Below are 20,882 nucleotides of genomic sequence, written 5' to 3' on the forward strand. Positions count from 1 at the left end.
CATAGGCATTATTTTTCCTCCTCAGGATTAGGTAGTAAGATGTTTGTTTCAAACATTTAGCTTGCTGTTGTCAAAGGTATCAGCAGGTGCAAAAATGAAGTGCAGCACATGTTGCTGTGAAACCCCCAAGTATTTCTTCAACTTCAGCAGATGTAGAGTGGGAAGAGTCAAGTAAATGAGAACTCAGCACAATGAAATGGAATTTATGCCATATTTCAAATTTGACATCATTGGTTACGGTCTGAAGAGAAAACAAATGAAAACAGCAATCATGAAGGGAAAACTACTGCCTCGAAGTGTGTGAAGGTTCTTGAGTTACCTCAGTAAAGTTTTGTGAGGCTCTTTTTTTGTTTGTTTAAAGGGAGGGATGTTTTAAGTCTTCCTCAAGCTTTTCTTCCTCCTATTGCATTCTACACTTTGCCCACTTTTTCCATGAATAATAAAGGTACCATTGCCACAGACCATTAACTCTTGCTTAATTATTTCTTACATTTGCTTTCTTCTGCCTGGTAGTGGCACTGACATGTGTGGCTTATACAGTACTGGATGCAGCACATTTAGCTGTTGCCTCTGGTTGCCTGGACTGCACTCGATTGCTGATGTAAGAGAGGGGGGACACACAGTGATGGAGTAGCTGCTTGAGCACCAGCTTTACATTTCCATCTTCTTAGTTTCTAGAAAAACATCCCATTTTGGGTTAATTAATGCAGGAAATAGGATATGTTAACATTTCAGTTATATGTTAACAGTCTAAGAATAATGAAGCTTTGAGGTTGACTTTTTTCTTTGCCTTTCATAATTGTTCTGTGATACATAGTGAGTATTGTGGCTAAATGACGCCTGAACTCTACACAGAGTCTGAATTCATATTATTTTATGATTTATTAAATCACAAGTTGTGATTATCTGCTGACCTAATGAGTAGACACTCTACACATCAGAACTTGCCCAGGATAATCCTGCAGGCCTGTGAGAAAATCCTTGTGTCAAAGATACAATGCTGAAGCTTAAAAATAGACATTTGCTACTCTTCCAAATTGGTTACTCACTGAGTCATGCTCTAATATACAAATGCAGTGACCTCATCTTTACTGGAGAGAGTAGAAGCTGTTCATATCATATGCATTAATTTCACCTCCATCAGATGCAAAAAATGTGACTACATATACCTGTATTTATGCACACAGTTGTTTTTTGCTTTTTTGCAAACCCAACAATCTTTTGCTCAGAATGCAGTGTGTTTGACATAAAAATAGGTGAAACTACTGTTCAGAGAGTTGTGCCTAGCTGTGCTTCTAAATTAATTTATAAATGTCAGAAATGAAGCAGTTCTGTGTAAAGTGGCTCTAAACTCCAAGCAAATCCAAACCTTTTTAATGCTTAACAGATAAGCCTTTTATTTCAAACTTTTATTTGCTGTAGGTCTGCTTGCATACACTTTACTTATCATAAGTTGTCTTTTTTGTGATGACTGTCACAGATGTTTAAAATGTTTAAAAATAGCATTCAGGACTTTGGATTATCTAGGTTGTCAGCCAAATAATTTTTCTGTCTCTTAATTGTTGATTTTGTGCCTGAAAGTAATTAATGATATAAAAACAGATCTTAATTTCTCAAAATTTAGTACAATTAATTTACTTAGTGATGTTTTAAACTTCTGGCCAGCCTGAAAAAAGTGTAAGGTGCAAGTTTTGTACTTGTATTCCACAGCTTGAACTGTCAGAATAAAATCAATCAATAAATAACTTTTTTTTGGAGAATCTATTAAAACTTTATCTGAGCTTTTCAAAATTGTTGATCAGGTTCTAGATCTGACTGATGAAATTATGATCCTGTAATACCTTGTTTTGTATGTATAACTTTATGGTAGCAGTAGCTTTTTTTCAGCTTATCCCAAAATCCGTCTGATTCTATTAATCTCTGTGTGGAGGTCATTGTTGAGATCTGTATATTAAAGTCCTTTATGTTTTGGTTTTCCCGTGTGCTTTAGGTGAGTTGTGTAACCTCATAACGCTGGATGTAGCGCACAATCAGCTTGAACATCTTCCAGAAGAGATTGGAAGCTGCACGCAGATCACCAACCTTGACTTGCAGCACAATGAACTCCTGGACCTGCCAGAAACCATAGGTATGTGAAGAGGCTGGAGAAGAGAAAATAAATCACTATTCCAAAATGCTCATTAAGGGCAACAAATTTAAGAATGAGTACTTGTTGGTGTCTATAGGATGACTGGTGTTCAGCTCAACACAGCTTCACACTTGAGATTTAAAGCAAGGTGTGCTTGTTATCTTAAATTTTACCTTAAATAATTATATATGAGAGTTACAATGAAAGAAATCAAAATCCATTACTTCTAAATCTTATGGTGTTCTGTGGTTATAAGCAAATGCCTACTGCTTGTTCATTCTGTAATGAAACTGAGGAGATAAAGAAATGAAAGGCTCACTTACAGTTGGAGTACTTTGGCAGATAATTTTAACTTACATCTTTGCTTAAAGAAAAATAGAACTAAAATCATAAGTGTTTTAAATTAATTATGTATATGTTATGTTCTTTGGTGGAACATCTAAAAAATCTCCCAAGTCCACAAGGTCATCATGCTCTTATGCAATAGAATGCAGAGAGTTTGCAACTTACATTGGGAATAATAGACTAAGACAAACACAGTCCTGGCTGGCTTCAGAATCTCATATGGGATAAAGCAATAAAATATGCCTTTTCCTATCTCATTAAATCAGTTTTAAAAAGATGGCTGTTGTGATTGAAAAAGATTAAAAACAAGGCCACCATGATTTTAAGTTCTGTCATCAGAACATATTCAGAAGAATGAACATTATCAGTTTGATGGTATTCAGTGTTGAGCACTTATCAATGTACTTTAATGCATAATAAAGTGAGGAACCATTTAATGACACCCCGGCTTTTCTACTAGCAGTAAAGTGTTGAGGATGAAGTTACTGTGACTTTTGCTTGAGAAAGTTTGACCTGAGCAGAGTTTACACTGATGATGTCTCCACTGGAACTAAACTTCCTTCCTGGATTGATATTTTTAAACTCTGGAGATCTCATTCCATCTGGAGTTTGCATCTAACTTACACCATTCATAAGTACAGCCTTTATTTTTGCTGCTATTTTGTAAATCTTGCTGCATGTTGTTTTACATAACACTTATGTGTAGTGTTTGTGTCACATTTAGGGAGTGAGTTCCCTGGATAAACTGTTAATTATTATGGGAAAAATTCTCTAAGCAAGTGTGAGATCTCCATATTCAAGGCTTATAGACTAATGCTGTTAATTCCTGTGAAGAGTAGTAGTATGATTTACTAAGTTGTTTAGTGCCTGGTAGTCACTGAACTTCTCAAAGGACCAGAAAAATCTCACTTGTAATATGCTGCAAGACTGTACTTACAGGGAAAGGTCTCTGAGTAGGAGAGGCACAAAGTTCTTAGGCAGTTAAGTCTTGTGATAGATAGGAAATTGCTCACTCTGCAGTCAAGATAGTTTGGACCCACCTATTTCTTCAGAAAGTTTCTGTAAGCTTAGGTGGTTTCTTTTGAGTCAGGTTCATACCTGGTTGGACTGGATTTCTATTTTCTTTGCTTAGTTTTTCCCTTGCATTGTCTTTATAATGTTTAGAAGTTACTTGCTTTTAAATATTGGTAGCTGTCTCTTTACATGCTTATCTGAGCTGAATATCAATGTTTTAGAGCTCAAGAAACCACCAAAGATAGCTGAATAATGGTAGGAGACAGGAGTGAGCCATCGTGTCATTAACCTTAATCTAGTTCAGTTTTGCTCCACTGGAAAATCTCTCTTGTCAACATTAAGTTAAAAAAAAAGGTATTTAAATAAGAACTTAAAATCAGAAATCCATGTTTGTGCCTCATGTAGTTTGCAAACAGAATTTAATAGTGAAGGGAAAGCTTTAGGTTCCATCTTAAATGATAACGATCAGCCTACATTTATGCAGGTTGCAGAAAAGGCACTGTAGCCAGTTCAGCAACATTGGCTTTACTTCTTAGTCATCGCAGTTTTGGTTCAACATATGAAAGCGAGTTGCGGCATGATTTTTAGATTACAGCTTGCTTTGTGGTTGGGATTGTTCAGCGAGAAACTCTGAGTGCTGAGAAAAACCCGGCGAGTCAACGGCGCGTGGCCGCCTGCGTGCGCGGCTGGGGCGGCCCTTGGGCCTCTCCAGCTCTCTCTGCAGTTTCTGTCTCTGCCTGCTCTTTGCCACGACTGCCTTTTCTTGCAACATTTCCATGCTTCCAGGTGTCAGGATGCTCGCTGTATGAGTGCTGTCAATGGTTTTCAGTTCAGTCAAACTCTGCGTTACAGACCAGGGGCAAGACAGACCAAGCACCTTTGCTCGCTGTAAGAATTTGATGTTCTGTGAGCCCGTGAGCCGCCTGTTGTGGACCGGGCTTTCCATTACTGCCAGGTCTGTCCCCTCCTCCCCCACTGACACCCTTTTGATTGAGGTCTCAGTTTTTCTTGAGAAGGATGTTTTTGTCACGCTGCTTTGAAAAACAAGCAGCCCCCTTTGCTTTCTATGTCTCCTTCCCCTCAGAAAGGACCCCTTTCCTTCCCCTCCATCAAAAAACCCTCTTAAAGTAGCTGCTGGACTATCTAAACAAGTTTTGGTTTTACTACAGAAAGATTTCAGAGTCTGCCTAACTTAAAAAACAGCTTGTTTGTACTGAAATGTGCTGGAAATGTACTGAAATGTGCTGGAGCTGTGAGAAAGGGACGTGAGGGTGACATGCAGGGGAGTGGCAGGGAAGGGATTATGCATCAGCAGTGATTACAGAGGTTGCAGAGCCAATATACCCACTCTAAAAATACCTAGTTCTTCTCTCAACTAATGCTGTAGAAGCGTGCTGTTGTGCAGTAACAAATGTCGATTTTAGATATTAGTTGTCAGGAAGTGACCTAATGCCTTGCTTTATAGATATTGGCTTAATACATTCATATCTGTATTTCTGTTAATTGAAAATTGTAAAGTACTTTTTATATTAGATCATTTCCTGTAAGAAAAATGAGCTTTGTGGAATGGCTTAGCACATTCAGAGAGTCTTGAGCCCAGAATCAAAATCATAGTGGGGTCGTAGCTGTTTAGTGTTTTCATTGCAGATTGCATGCCCCCACCATGTTGTGCTGTTTTTTTAGTTTGTGGTGTTTTTTTGTTTTTTTTTTAATTGGTTTTTTTTTTTTTGGAGGGTGGCAGAATTGTTAGCTACTTTTATTCTTTTATTTACACAGTGCCTTATCTCTGTATACTTAGCTGGCATGCTAATATATCCAAAAGTTATATAGAAGAAGGTCAACAACATACCATTTATATAAAAATTATTAATTGAACTTTTGAGACTGGAAACAAATTTTGGGTGGAGTAAATTGTTTCTTAGGATTACAAGATTGCTCAGATAATTTTGTCCTGCAAATACCACATAGTGAATGTTCCCTCTTTGAACTTTTAATTTTAGCGTTCTGTACAAATGTGTTCACAATTTCATATGTAAAAGCATAGAAAGACTGATTTGAGAAAGAAATATAACAGAAATAGAGTTACAGCTTTTAATAATACCAGATTCTTCATCTGCTTTGTAATTTTCTAGTTTTGTGTGCTTACGTGTGCAGTTTGATTACAGTCAATGTGCCATATTCACAGGCATCTAAGGCAACAGAAATTTTAATAAGAAAAAGAATAGTCAGTTGTAAATGTTCCAAAATTATACTTTAAAAGCACAAAAAAATTCTGTCAATGGACACACTTTCCAGTGTCTGACATAGATCACTGTTCCTAAGAGATGGTTAGGAAAATGGGAAGTGTATTCACAGCTCTACACTACCCTCCTGCCCTTCTCTGTGGCACTGTAGCTCAGAAGCTGAAATCACAGCTTTCATGAAATTAAATAGTATTTACTGATTGGTTTTGCTGGTTGAAATTGTGTTCCAAACCACGCTTCCAACGTGTTTAACCCCGGTGCACCTCTGAGAGCACTGCTGTGCTCTTTACACCTACAGCTGATAAAACATGAAGCGCTGACTAGAACCAGACGCATGGAATTGGTACGGCTCAGGTTATGCAAAATTGTGGTTGAGAGCTTTAAGTTCCTAGAAGTACAGATATTTCTGAAGAATTGTGAAACTACTTCAAAATGGTATTTTAAATTTGGCAGGTTTAGCAGAAGCAGGAGTCTTGTTCTGAAATGTCTGAACACCTGCAGCTCCCTTAGTGATCAGGGGCAATGTTCAGATGTGACTGATGGGTTTGATGTTGTTAATTATGGGTTTGATGTTGTTCTGATGGAGTAAAGTGTAGAGGCTTCTGCTCCAGCTTTCACAGCAATATTCATATTCTCAACGTTTAAGCAGTACCTTGTGCTTTGGTCAGTGAGCATTCTGTTTTGTGGCATCAAGCCTCTTTCCACAGGCTCACTTTGGGAGAGCTGATCAACATTTGGTGCTTTGTCTAAGGTTTTGTTCTTGGACTATGCTGTTAAATTTCTTTAATTGGATTCTGCTAGTATTGGGCAATTGCAATAAGTCCAGCTTTTCTTTATCTGGTTGAAAGCAGTGGCTCCCACTCTCATACTCTAATTTTTATATTACTGTGAGCCCTGTCTAGTTCTCGTGGTGGTCTCATAAAGCAAAACCTCTGGTTCTTGTTGCCTTCAATTCTAGACTTAGTAAATGTAAAGTACCAAAATTGACTGGAAAATGTCAGGTGGAGGGTAAATGGGAAGTGACTTGCTTATTTTGTCCTCCAAGTTCAGAAGGGCAGGCATGAGGCTGTGAGGTGTTGTGTCACACTAGTGAAGATCAGACTGTGCTGCATGTATTGGGCAGGGGACATTTGGGTCTTAGTGTTTGCACGGGCTGATGCAGATGCTAAAAGCTCATGGTGTGATATGGCAGTTATGCAGAAGAAAATCATAACAGTTGCTTCTACATTTGGGAAGTCACTGTTGAATCTTTCCTCACTCTTCAGGAAGTTTAAGGGTGTCCTTTCCCCTTTCTTTACGTTCTTCTCACGGTATCTGCTGTTGGACAGCATTCAGCTGCAGGGAAGATACAAAGTAGAACCCTGGTCTCCATAAAATAATTATTGCATTACTTAATTAGCTAAAATTGTAAAGATATATACATGTGTTGTACATTTTATGTGTTAGCTTTATATAGTAGGGCAGACTTAAAAAATTAAACACATCTTTCATTTAGTAAAGGTTTATGTTTTTATCACATTGCCAGTTAAGTATAAACAGTTCATACAATATGATTTACATTTATATATATCTTTACTTTCATTGATAGCTTGAAATAAGGTCCAGCTGTTGTTTTTGTCTCTGTTGCAATGTGTAGTGTTTTGTATTTTTGTATCTTTTTCAGCTAATTATAATTTCTGTTTTATGTTTTAATTAATACATTTCCAATGCAAACCCAATATAGTTCAATACATACATATTGCTTTCATTAAAGGTTAGGATAGCTTCTAGTGGCTAATTAATTCTGAGTTTATTGATTCAATGTATTTATGAAAATATTTTTTATTTTGTATTTTGGTTGGATAGTCATCCTAAGACTAGAGTGGGAACAGTTTATTTTAGTGCATGCGTGTACCTTCACACAGTAATTAGATGCAGATACCAATGTGTACGGATGTATTATAACTGCAGCTCAGCATTTTCGGAATGATTAGTATACTGCAGAAAGAAAAAGCCTATAATCTTATTTTCTTTATGTGAGAAGCAGGCACAAGGGAAGAGTGATTCAAAGGAATACATCAGAATTGAGACAAGTGGGTTTGTGAGTTACTTGCATTTTGATGAACGCATAATAAACGAGGTTTAAGTTGAATTTTCATCTAGACAGTTTCAGAAACATGTCACTAAGAGTTTGTGCTCTCTAGCCTCATGCAGGTGTTGTGTGTGGTGAGTATTGGGTACCTGAGCCTTTGTTGCTCAGGTTTTGTAAGTATCTTGTGTGCATCTTTCACACAGTCAGCAATGTTACATTCTGCATCAGAGTTGGAAAATAACTGACTGCCTGTGGTCACAATTTAACGTTTTAATACTGATATGATGAGGGAAAACCTTTGGATGATACCGTTAGACTGAAAGTAGAGAGAGCTCTTTGCTTGCTTCGGATGGCATTTAAACTCATAGGGGTCATAGAGACTAATTTAAATCTATATTAAATAGCTTTCTAATAGATAACATCTTCATCAGAACTCCTAGACTTTGCAGAAAGAGGATAATGTGCTTTGGTTTGAGCAGGGCAAAAAATGATGAACCCTACTGACTTTGGTAATTTGTGAATTTGATTTTGCCTCCTACACTGGTCTCCCTGGTATTTCAGGAGGTATTGGTGGCTGAAAAGAAAAATTAAAATACACTAAAAGTCACTTTACTGTTAAACCAGTAAAATTAAGTCAAACTTTGTATTGTAATTAACTATACTTTTGTATTTGGAACAAAATAATTACACTTCATGCTTTGGCTTTGGTAGTTAGTAGCAATGATCAGGAGGGATTCTCTTCTCTCCTGCAGTTCTGCTAAGAGTGGTTGCCCTCCCACCCCCATCACCTTTCTGTCCCTATTCCTGATTTTTCTAGGGCATCAGCCTTTAGCCAGAGCATATTAAACATTAGGGATGTAGGGACTGTAGAAGGGATTTGTTGTCTCTCAGATGACGGTCGGTGACACAGGTTTAAATTTGTACAAACCTACAAGCTTTGATTTAGGAAGAAGGTGCCCCCAGACCAGATGAATAATGGCTATGGGATTTTGCTCTGTAGCAAGATCACTGAGATCTCTTTTGGGGTGTCTTGTTGGACCAGTCATTTTGTGTTGTTGGTCTCTGCTTGTTGAGTGCAACTGAAGGTTAAACACTTTATCGAAGTCTTTCTTTTTACTCTGCAGCTATCAGGGGAACTGGTTTGCTTTCTGATAAGAGATTAGATTAAACACACCAACAGCTCCTTTCACCTAAAAATCTGTTATACAGTTAAAAAGTTGTCACAGAGTTTGACTGACATCTGGAAAACTAGTATATAGTAAATACAAAGTGTGGTACAGGCATCTTCTGACTTAGGGCTTTTTTAGACTAGGAGCCACTGTTGAAATATTGGAATGCAGTGTTTAATCTCTGTCCACAACTGCCCATCTCTAACATGTTTGCTATCTCCCATACAATTTGAAATTTATTTCATATTGTCATCTTTGTTATTCTCACTGCAAGATTAATATCATGTGGTGTATTAAATTTAATTAATGTATTTTTTTTTAAGTGACATCAAGTTTAATTTTTAAAAAAAAGTATTATTAATTTTAGCTGTACTTCTTGCTTTCAGTTAGTTAAAAATGACACCTGGTATCTTTTGTATGCAAATCAGCAATTTTTCTTTGCTAGGAGAATATCCCTCAGTGAATTAAGCACATGGCACTCCATGAAGTAATGTGTGGCCTTGTAAAACATGTTCTTTAGTAGATGACTGCTCATTGTGTGCCAAGTTGAGTCAAATCAAAATCTAAGAATATTTATACAAGTTATGCCATCTGAAATACTTAATAGTGCCATGTTGTTGGTAGCAAGTTCCTGCAATTTTCTATTGTGTGCTGAGGTTCACATATATTGTTGATAATGATCTTGTGGGGTTTTGATGTGCACAGCTCTTATAAGTGCAATTTGTGTCTTTAACTTTATCTGTAGAAGTTTTATCTAGTGAACAGATTTTTAAATTGATCTGATGCTTTTGGGTTATTTACAAGAAAGCAACTGATCCTGATAGCAAATTAGCTTAATCAACACAGTTTCACATTAATAATGACCTTTCATCTAAGAAGAGGGAATTTGAAGGATTATTTTAACTAGGGAAGTGAAAGGAAGAGGAGTGGTAAATATCAGAAGAAGAGAGCATTTATCACTCTGTTTAACAAGCACTGGTAGGACTTTGAATTAGGAATTTGTCTTTCTTTATATTATTGAGCTTACCAGTTCTTTTTTCTCCTGATTTTGAAATACTTAAAAAAGAGATGTAGATACCAATTCAGGTGGTCTTTCTAAAAAAATATTGTTTTGTTAGTATAGTTTCCTGCTTTATTTCCTGTCTTCTGTCTTTTTTTTTGGGGGGGGGGGTGGGGGGGTGGGGAGGGGATTGGCAAACACCTGGTTTTCCTTTGATTAATATTGCATCCCTTTTATTGTATCAGTTTAATATTTCTGGATTTGCATGCTTCCAAGGATTTTTAATTCACTTCTGTGTAAATGAAGCAGCTAATCCTAAGGGACATAAAGTCACTCCATTGAAGGGATTATGAATTCTGGGCTTAGGTTGCTTCAACCATGAGAGCTGGCATCTGCTCATGGGTGTTAATACTGTGCTGGTGAGAAAATGGTCCTGAGACAAGGCATCTGTGAAACCTGAATCCCAAGAGTAACTGTTTCTGACAAAAGTTGGAGTAAAGCAAGTGACTTTTCAGTGACTTGCTTAGGCCTGGTGTGAGTTTAGGGCTTAGTCAGGCTTTGCAATCTTATTTTAGAAGTACCAGTGAATAAGGCAGTTGAGTTGACAAGGGTTTTCATAACAGGCTCTCTAAGAAAACAAGTTGGAAGGCGTTTTGCTTGCTGCTTTTCCTGCTGGTATTTGCTTTTCACTTGTGGTTACCAAACTGTCACGTACATGAACATCTAGTGCAGGGTTTTCTGAGTCATTACCTGCGAGGGGCTGGTTCAGAGCAGCTGCTGAGGTACGGCTTCAGCGACAAAAGTACAACTGCAAATGGTCCTGGTGACAGTCTGACTGAGCTGATCATGATCAGTTGTTGCCTTCCTTATTCCTTAGGCCTGACCTGAGAACCCATCAGCAGATACCTAGTGCTGTTCCATCTCGAAAAGCAGTAGCTGAGGTGGAAATGATGGAGATGAGTGCAAGCACTGTAAAGCAACTCCAAATACGGCTATCAGCTAGGTAACCCTGAGCTCAGGGAGCTGTAAGTGGGATCATTTGATGGTTCAGTGCACCAGGTGTGGTCTTGAGCATCTTGCAACAATTTCTGTGCTAAAACAGTTCCTCACTTGGTTTTCATGTTAGCCAACTGGCCCCTGGACCATGGATGCAAACGTTAACATTGTACTGGTGCATTCCTGTTGAAAAGTTAACTTGGACACACTGGGCAGAGGCGGGAGCTGTATCCTGTTTTGTGAAGGTGGATCTAGGATGTGGCTTGTCCAGCATGTGAAGATAAAAGATAATAAGGGTTTCACACTGCCGATGCATTCACAGTGAGGTGTGGGTATGCACTCCAAGGATGAAAAGATAGCTGAAGACTGAAGACTGAGAGCCTGTAAATTGGCTGTAAATAAATTCTGGCTTGAAATGAGAAGGTGGCTCATGTTGCCTGCATCAGCTGGGCCCAGGACAGTCCTTCCAAAAGCAGTGGGAGACGTGCTACTGATGCAGCTGCGGCTGAAATCTTACTGGTTTTGTCCTCAGGAATAATTGTATTTAGTGCTGTGGTGTGTAAAACAATCATAAGGAATGTGGTACACAGAGGATGTGCCTTCTGTTATGCATTTGTGTGCCTTTCCCATGGAGAAGAAAGATAACTAGTAAAGAAACAGTGATAAAGTTCTATTAAGAAATGCTACTTATGATAAGGAGAAATTAATGAGAGCTGCTATTTATGCCTCCTTTCTCCTCATGATAATGTCATGAGGATCGCCAACGTGTGTCATTCTCTTCTTTATGGTACATTTTGACTCTCTCTAGTGGCTGCCTTGTTTCATTTTTCTGAAATGCCACATTGCTGGTAGGAAGAGAGCCATATACATACAGCCTGTGCTCACAATCTGGAACTGGCACAGCAATGTTGTATTGCTAAGCAACAGTTGGCATCATGCTGTCTACTTCCCTGTTTGCCTGAAAAATCCAGATCAGCATCTAGAGCATGTTTTAGGTAGTGAAAAGAATAGTAGGTTTATATCTTTTTTTGTGTAAAGTTTGTTGATCATTCTTTAGTCAAACATTAAATAACAATTCAGAGAAATATAGTCAGGGTGTGCTCTGTTCATCCCTAGGATGGCAAATCCTAATGATCTTGGAGCCTTGCAACAGAATGCTTTTTGTGAGAAGTGAGGCCAGTTTTTTATTCAGACAGCAATACCTGATCTCACAAATACAGCATGAAATAGCTAAGTTATGTACAAATCTGTGTCTTTATACTACTGGACTGTAGGATCAGAGCAGGTCATTATTATTTCTTTAGTGTGTATATGCATTGCAGGATTTAACAGGAAAAGATGAAGATTTGTGCATTGGAGTGCAATATTGATAGCCTTGGATTTTAAATGCCTTTTTTCTGATTAAGTGGAGACTTCCTTTGCTGCTTCTATAAAAAATTTTATACTAGCTTAGAATCCTGCACTTTAAAAAATAGAACTCAAAATCCCAATTGAAAATACTACAAGTTAAGCAATGGTGTGTAGCTACCTGTTGTGACTTTTGTTTAGTTGTTGATGGTACTAAGTAAAATTTGTTGCTAAGCTTGTCAGATAATTATCAGATATGCACTGAAAACTCATCCCTTTTTTTCTTGATTGGTAAGATGTAGATGATTTTTGTTCTATATTAAGGGGTTTATGGGTTTTGGATTTTTATCAGTTGCAGTGCATCCCTGGTGCAAAGTCTACACCTGCACAGACACGTTTTCTGACTGCAGGGATGAGCCAGTGGTCAAGTTTCTTTGTACAATTGGGCAGTTGGCTTTTCAGTGAAGTTCAAGGCCTTGCTACCTGCAGGAGAGGCTAAATGCCCCAGCACACTAGAGTTCAACAATACCCTTGAGCAGTTGGTTTTGGTCTTTAGTACTTGTTAGATGGTAAAGGTTGGAGCTAAAGGGAGCTTCAGATGGGAAATTTTCAAGCTGTAAGTTTCTCAAGATTTTTATTCTCTGACAGAAAGATGTATCAACTGGGACCATCAGCCTAGCAATATTCAGAAATATTTTTACATGCACTACTGTCCAGATTTTTGTAGACTTCGTTCAGACTTTTCCTTCAGTATCACTCTAAAACTAGGAAATTCTGGGGTTTTTCCTATCACCTATTAAAGGTTTTCTTGCTGTTGGAGGATGGTAAATCTGTGGGGATTTTTTTCCCTGCAGAGGAAATTGTTTTTCCAGGACCTGAGTTGTATGATGCATGCCCAGGTTCTGGTAATATGATTCATGGCATTGAATGATACTGTCCCTAATTTAAAAAAGTCATTTTGGGGACATCTGGAAAAATGATAGTATGTTTTGCTGATAGAAAGATCAGGATAGAAGGACTTTTACAATAGGACATAGGCCTTGCTTGCTTATCATATTATACAGAACTTCAGAATAATATTTAATATGCACAATCTACTTCTGCGTGGTTGACTTACACAGATTTCCAATGCTGATCTCCTCTTTTTGGGATGATAACTCCATTTCACCATTTGAAATTTTGAAGTGTAAGGTGAGAGACAACAGAAGAATCAGAAGTCACACCTTGTACTATGCATTTGTATGATTCTCACAGCACAGTAACACCTGTTTTCTACCCGTAGGAAATCTGTCCAGTCTAAGTCGTCTTGGCCTGAGGTACAATAGGCTGTCAGCAATTCCCAAGTCTTTAGCAAAATGCAGTGAACTTGATGAGCTGAACTTGGAGAACAACAACATTTCTACTTTGCCAGAGGTGAGGAGAAGAGGGAGTGGACTGGGGAGGGGATGCTGCTGGAGAGCATCGATGTTTTGTAAAGGGAGTGGAACAAGGGACATGATTTCATCTTGCATCTTAACTCTGAGGAATACCCTTTGTTTTAACCTAAAAGTAATATGAATTATGTCAATTGTGTAAATATTAGGTATATTTAATCAGTATAGAAAGACTAATGACATACAACTTGAGTCAAAACTGGGAGCAACACATGTGGTTGTATTTGCTGTGCTGTATCTTTAGAAAACCTTAAATAATGAGTTCAGATTCCCAGCCTTCAAGCCAGATAAGTGTTTTTCAGTGTTTCTGTTTCGTGAAGCATTAGTGCCTGGAAGTAATTGTTCAGATGACAGAAGAAAAATCTGATGCGATTGCTTCTTATTTTGGATATTTATTCAATTGCTTTAGATCCTTTTAAGATGAAGACTTCATGACACAACATACAGTTTATAGCCTCTTCTGTTTTAATGATGGTCAAACTGCTTTCCTAAGCTGTCATCCCCACAACCCCAAGTCGTCTAAATTACTAGTATAAGATGAGGTTAAAGGTTATCTAAATATGTATGTAGCAAACTATAAATAGAAGGAGAAAAATGCATTTGGAATTAGGCAAAGTATTTACAGTAACAAAGGGCAGTGAGTAACAAATTTTCCTCAGATAAATTTCTGAGCTCAGCAACGATAGACTGAAACAGAGAATTTAATAAATGTTTGGGCAAGAGTATAATTTAAGAAAATGCTACAGTGAAAGCCACTAGGCTGCTTTTAGGATGAGAGCTAAGCTAGCCCACCCCACCCAGACGTGTTACAAAAGCAACTACAGTGTAATTGCAAAAAGCTAATGTGAGGGATGATTACTTGCTTTAACACGTTCAGTCATAATACAAACCTCTTTGTAACTGTGCTGCCTTCTTCAGGTATATTTGCCCACAATATGTTAACACTTAAGTTTGCAGAAATGTATAGTTTATACTGTAATCTGTTTAAAATAAAACATGTTGTGCTATAAGACAAAGAACTGTATTTATGGAAGAAATTTCTGAATTTCAAAACATAGCTGAAGCTGCTGACACAATGCCTAATAAATATTTTATCTTAAAAGGATGGGCTGGAAGAAGGCAGCACTGCCACAGCTCTCATAGGTGTAAGAGCATTGTTCTCTTTGTACTGCCAAAGCTCTCTTGCTTCCCTTCAAATGCATTTAATTACTCTGGGCTATTAGAGTGAATTAGCCAACATATTTTAGATATTTTTTTTGGTATGCAAGCAGCCTTCAAAACCAGCTTTTTGAAATGCCAAGATCTATCTGAAGCAATAAAGTGTGTTATAGCTCAGGGACTGCCTAACCCTAGGACTAATATCTCTTAATTAAAGTATAGGTAGAAGCAATATTTCTTAACCAAAGATTATACTAATTAATGATTAGGTTAGATTAATACTGATTTGAAGATCATTATTTTATCTGTAGTGTGGAAAATGCTTCACTGGTATTTGCTGAGATGCCCCCAGTGTCTAAAGTTTTAGCCAGGGCATATAGGTAAGTCCCTATTAGATCCTATTTTATTTACAATAATGTTAATAAACTATTTATAAAAGTAGCCAGAGCTTTCCTGGTGAAACAGCAAAGCCATGTTCTTAAAGCATTTACAGTGAATATGGAGCTCAAATTGCAATCCAGAAATACTGACATTAGGAATATGGTTGGAATCATTATCTTGTTACTGCTCATTCCTGATTGCAGATGTTGCATTATTTATGGTATGTAATGCCATGCATAAATCTCCAATTTCTGTAATACTTAAGCAAATAGGGCTGGATTCAAGTTGGTGTAGTAATAAGCAAAGGTGACACTTCAGCAGTAATTTAGATCTCATTATCCATCTCCACAGTTCCAGCAACGTGCTTGGCACGTAACTAACAGATGAAATGAGATATGGGCTGCTGGGATCCTGGAATCTAATTAGATTGTCAAAAGAAATGAAACTCTGATTCAATGGGCAGCCCTTGCTATCCAGTTTACCTACAGGCTTCTTGCTTTTTATTTTTTAAGGGGGAAAGAATAGAGCAGTAACTACTCAGGAATATTTTAGAAAAAGGAAAAAACAATGGAATTTTCCAACACATCCTATTCTTTTTCTCTGTCTGATTATCTGAAACTATTATGGTATAATTACAAGACACTGACAAGCTGTGATCACAGTATGGATTTTTATGAAGTTACCAAAGATTTGTACTGGAATTATCAAATGCCTCTTTTGGGAGCCATTGTGTAGGGTTGGTATTTCTTTGGGCCCCATTTTGATGTGGGTGAGCTGCTGGAGCCAAAATAGCAGCTGGGAATGGGATGGACATGCTGCCCCTGCACTCCTGGAGCAACGTGTCATTAGAAAAATTGCTTTCAGAGGAGTAAAGAGTTACCAAACCTCCCAAACCTGTGCTTTTAAATGGTATGTTTGCTTTTCTTGTATCTGTCAGCATGCAGGGAGGAAGGGGGAAATAAGGTGGTGGCTGATGACTATGAGCAGAGGTTGTTGCTGGTGGAAGTTTTATCAAATTTAACACTGGTTTGTGTGTGGCAGCACTTCTTCAGGGGATGGACGTAAGGGGGGAAAAACATTTCTAATTAGACCCATAAGGGAAAAGAGATGCATTCAAATAAATCTGTCCTAAGTTCTTGGGTGGTTTTCTTCTTTCTACAGGGTCTTTTATCCAGCCTTGTCAAACTGACTAGTTTAACATTGGCCAGGAACTGCTTCCAGTCCTATCCTGTGGGTGGCCCGTCCCAGTTCTCCACAATCTACTCTCTCAATATGGAGCACAACCGCATCAATAAAATCCCCTTTGGAATTTTCTCTAGAGCTAAAGTATTAAGTAAGCTGAACATGAAGGTGAGGCACAGAAACATGCTACTGTGTAAAATCAATGAGGAGCACTGTTTGCAGCTCCATGAATTCTGGCAGACTTAATAATGTAAGGAATGAATTCATCATGCTGAAGTGGATGCTGCTGCTATCACATATATAAATAATTCTGTATTAGTCTAAAATTGTGCTATCAAGATGTTACTAATTTGTCTTTGTTTGTTAGTTAAGATTTTGTCACATTTGCTTGAGTTTGAACAATGAAAATAAGTAAGCTGGCTGCAAAGTTCTTTAATATCCACATGGGACACAAGCATGTAGATTAGCTTATTTCTCCTTCAGACACTGTTACAGTTTACATTATAAAGAAGAACTATGTAAAATCATTTTTTTAATATGGTCTTTCAAAACCTAAGTCTAGAGGCTTTGAAGAGCACAGCAAAAGAGCTTTTAAGTGTGCTAATACAGTTAAAGTAGGGAAAAAAGATGATATTTTTCTATGAATAGATTTGTTTCAATAAATGCTTGAACAGTAGCTAAGCTCAGCTACTGTTTTAGAATAGTTTGACGCAAATGAATCCTCAGTTTGCATTGTCCAATTTTTTCACATACCCATTTGTAATTTTGTCTGTTTACCACAACTTTGTGTGACCATTTTTTAAAAGATCTTGTGGTGTCTTGTCTAAATCAAATATTTTAAAAATATTTTGAGCAGTAACATGTTCAGAGTAATTTCAGATGTTTGTACTCTGAGCCATTAAAGTATATGGGGTTTTTTTGGTTCTCTTTTTTGGTTGTGGGTTTGCTGGGTTTTTTCCTCTAAGCGGATTTTGGTGTATGGGTTCTGGTGTTTTTTTTTCATTGTGGTGTTTATTCTCTTGATTGGTTTGTTTGGATTTTTTTAAATTCCATATATTTTTAGGATTCAAACATTTGCTGATAGCACCTTTGTAAGTTACGGTGAACTTTCTGTTCTTTTTTTGAACCCACCATCCATTGTATTCAGCAGAAATAGGACAAAAAATGTTTTAACCACTGTGTGAGAGCTTGAGAATTACGTGCTTCTAATTTTTCCACTTCAGTTCATATCAGTAACAGAGAGTCAATTCTGTAACTCTAGATTGGTACCACTAATATTTGGTGGAATTAGAAAAAAAAATGGCCAATTACCAACATTTTATTCTTCTGATTTCATTATCAACTCTGTTGTTATGAAGTATTTCTGTTAGCAGTTCATTTAATCTGTCAGATGCCTTCCCAACTTCTGGCAAGGGCAGACCCTAAATGTTTGATATGTTAAATCACAGGACAATCAGCTGACATCTCTCCCCTTGGACTTCGGGACTTGGACAAGTATGGTAGAACTGAACTTAGCGACTAACCAGCTCACAAAAATCCCTGAGGATGTATCTGGGCTTGTTTCTCTTGAGGTGAGAAGAGTATAAGTTAATAGCTAAGTGAATACTTGCAACATAGGGATTCTCTACTTCAGGTTTAAGTAATATTACTTTGGGGTCAAATAAAGCTAAATAAATATGTGTATCTGTGCTGTTTAATCTCCTGTTGCATCTGTTTGTGGCTGTTGTCAACGGCTTTTGAATATTCTTTAGGCTCTTGATGAGTGTGCACAAACCACTATGTACAGCTATATTTTTAGCCAGGCAGAAGAAAAAATTTTCTCAACAGGAATCAGTGTTGTAAATGAAGTGTTGCTGAACTTGATTCAATTCCTGGAGACCAGCATGGAAGCAGCAGGGATCAGAAAAACATAATGAAATGTTTGACAGCCAGGGGAGGCTTGAGTGTAGCTCTGTGAACCTTGTAGGCAGCCAGGTGGGAATTCTCAGCCTTTGAGGGCGAAGAACTCGTAGGTTAAAAGCATGAACTAAACCTGCTCTGTCCCCTCATCCTGTTTCTCAGGGTACCATCAGCAGAGACAAATTATTGCCTTGGAGGGACAGAAAGACAGAGGTACTTGTTTGGGCAGTTGAGGGGACTTTGTAGGCTCTGTAAGTTGCTGGGAAAAATCTGTTAAAGAACTATAACAAATGGCATATTTGAAATTGCAAATCTCTAATGTGACTTCTTCTGTGAATATTTAATTATTCCTGTATTGTGGAGCTAAAATTATGACAGAGTAATAGTTACTTAATAGCCCAGTTCCCTTTTAAGTTAAGGCTGTGGTTGATGTGATTGGGAAATCAGTAACCTCTAAAAACTGGGTTTGCTGGTGGTCTGTCAGCTGCTGAAGCTGGAGAGCTGCTTGGTTTGCTGACCTGCTACCACTGTGTTTCTCTGTAATTAAAAAAATCAAACAGAAAGGGCTGTTTGGGCGGTGTTTAAACAAAAGTGAAGGTTCCCACAGCAGTGCTAAGTCAGCTGCATTTCATGTAGGTAATATTGTCTGTTCCTGCTGTTGTTTCTTGATACGTGATTAAAACATTACTGTTCTCACTGCTCTCTGTGTGTGTAGTGCATAAAGTATGGTCACTGAAATGCTGCTTGTGCTAATCCTCAGGCATTGGCTTTTTTTCACTTTGATTTTCACTTTGATTCTCACCATGCCTTTGTTTTGTTCCTGCCTGTGGTGTTTTCACATTACATGAAGCCAGTGGATTGGGATTATTGGTAGAAGACAGGCACTTGCAGCCTCGGCTGATTGTGTGTGGCTGGCAGGAGGGTCCATGCTGGCTGTTCTTTCACATCCTCGTGTTTCAATGTGACTTCTTAGAGGACTAGATAATAGCATTGTTTAATCAGTAATTAAATACCTGACTACTCATGGTACTGTTATGAGGCTTGATTACTTTGTAGAACTGCAGGGTTTCTCTGGAGGAAACATGGTGTATTAGTGTAACCCCTGTTAACTTGCCTGTGAAATAATGAATAACTCTGTTAACTGACCCTGCAAATAAGGATACACTTCTTGAACCTGGGGTATTTATAATTCAGCTCAGAAAGGAGGAGAAAAACAAGAGGACAGCACGGTAGTAGGCGTGGGTGTGTGATGGCAGCCCATTTTGGAAAGCCAGTGCTCTGCTTAGGTGCTCCCATCTGTGTGTTTATTTGCTGCTGCTCCTAACCAAAGGGACATAGGGAGAAGAGGAAGTACTGAGCTTTTTAAGGAGGACTTGGCAAGCACAGTAAATAATGTAAAACGTGATTATGGGGTGGCTATAAGGAAGCATAACAAAAGGATAGGCAAATTCAGGAAGAAATTGTTTTTCTGTGGTCATTTGAAGAAATAAGGTTTCTATTGTTTTTGTTTTGCATTTATTATTACATATAATAATATTTGAAAGAAGTATATCCTAAATATATATATTTGTATCATTAAAGACTTGAAAAAATGTTAAATCACTGACTTATTTTATTTTTTTGAAATTTTCAGCTACTTCCTCATTGTAAATGTAGGCTTATTTTGGACTTCATTACTTGAAAATATAAAATAAAAAAACTATCTTAATCTGTTATTTGCTTATTGTGGTGCTGAAATTCTGTGTTTGGTTGTTGTTTCTTTTTTGAGGTTCTTATCTTGTCAAACAATCTCCTCAAGAAACTTCCCCATGGAATTGGAAATCTACGGAAACTCAGAGAGTTAGATCTAGAGGAAAACAAACTGGAATCCTTGCCAAATGAAATAGCTTACCTCAAGGATCTGCAGGTGAAACAATAATTGGTCAAGATAAGCATCTTATGTCCTTTATTTACACCATGCTGATTTAATTGCAGCTTTTTGGATGAGTGGAAACTGTTTGAGACTGGACATAGAAACAAAAGTTAAAAGTCTTGTGTAACTTCACTCACAAGTAGTCCTCATTAAGTGTTCCCCAGCTTTATTAGTTAATACTGAACAAAAATTTTTTGAAGGTTTTAACTGTTGTACCATGAGCGTGATACCACCCCAGGAATTATTTCAGTAATGCTCATGAAATCTTCTATGTTTAGGCATGTGTTTTATTAGGCACCTTTTTTATATTCAGTAATGCTTGATAGAGATTTGAAATGTTGATGAATGGTTGAAATTTTTATCATTCAAATTCAGGAGAGTAGAACCCATTCATTTGTCAGCCACATATCTTGTTACTTGCTGTTATTCCAAGCAAAAAATAATTAATTTAATTTGTAAAAATGTGTTTTTCCGTTAGAAATTGGTTCTGACTAACAATCAGCTGACCACCCTTCCAAGAGGAATCGGTCACCTTACCAATCTGACGCACCTTGGGCTTGGAGAGAACCTTCTTACACACCTTCCTGAGGAAATTGGTAAGATC

The 20,882-nt window shown here is 37.6% G+C and overlaps 1 protein-coding gene across 2 annotated transcripts in view; it reads left to right on the top strand.

The window, feature by feature from the left end:
* SHOC2 (SHOC2 leucine rich repeat scaffold protein) overlaps nt 1–20,882 on the top strand; it is a 62,541-nt gene that overhangs the window by 35,802 nt on the left and 5,857 nt on the right. For both annotated transcript variants that reach the window (XM_068198031.1, XM_068198032.1), the window contains exons 3-8: nt 1,991–2,128; nt 13,596–13,726; nt 16,447–16,635; nt 17,916–18,038; nt 20,135–20,272; nt 20,757–20,874. In XM_068198031.1, coding sequence (XP_068054132.1) covers nt 1,991–2,128; nt 13,596–13,726; nt 16,447–16,635; nt 17,916–18,038; nt 20,135–20,272; nt 20,757–20,874 — 837 coding nt within the window. The remainder of the gene's footprint in view (nt 1–1,990; nt 2,129–13,595; nt 13,727–16,446; nt 16,636–17,915; nt 18,039–20,134; nt 20,273–20,756; nt 20,875–20,882) is intronic.

This window comes from Anomalospiza imberbis, chromosome 8, assembly GCF_031753505.1.
Source record: "Anomalospiza imberbis isolate Cuckoo-Finch-1a 21T00152 chromosome 8, ASM3175350v1, whole genome shotgun sequence".
NCBI lineage: Eukaryota > Metazoa > Chordata > Aves > Passeriformes > Viduidae > Anomalospiza > Anomalospiza imberbis.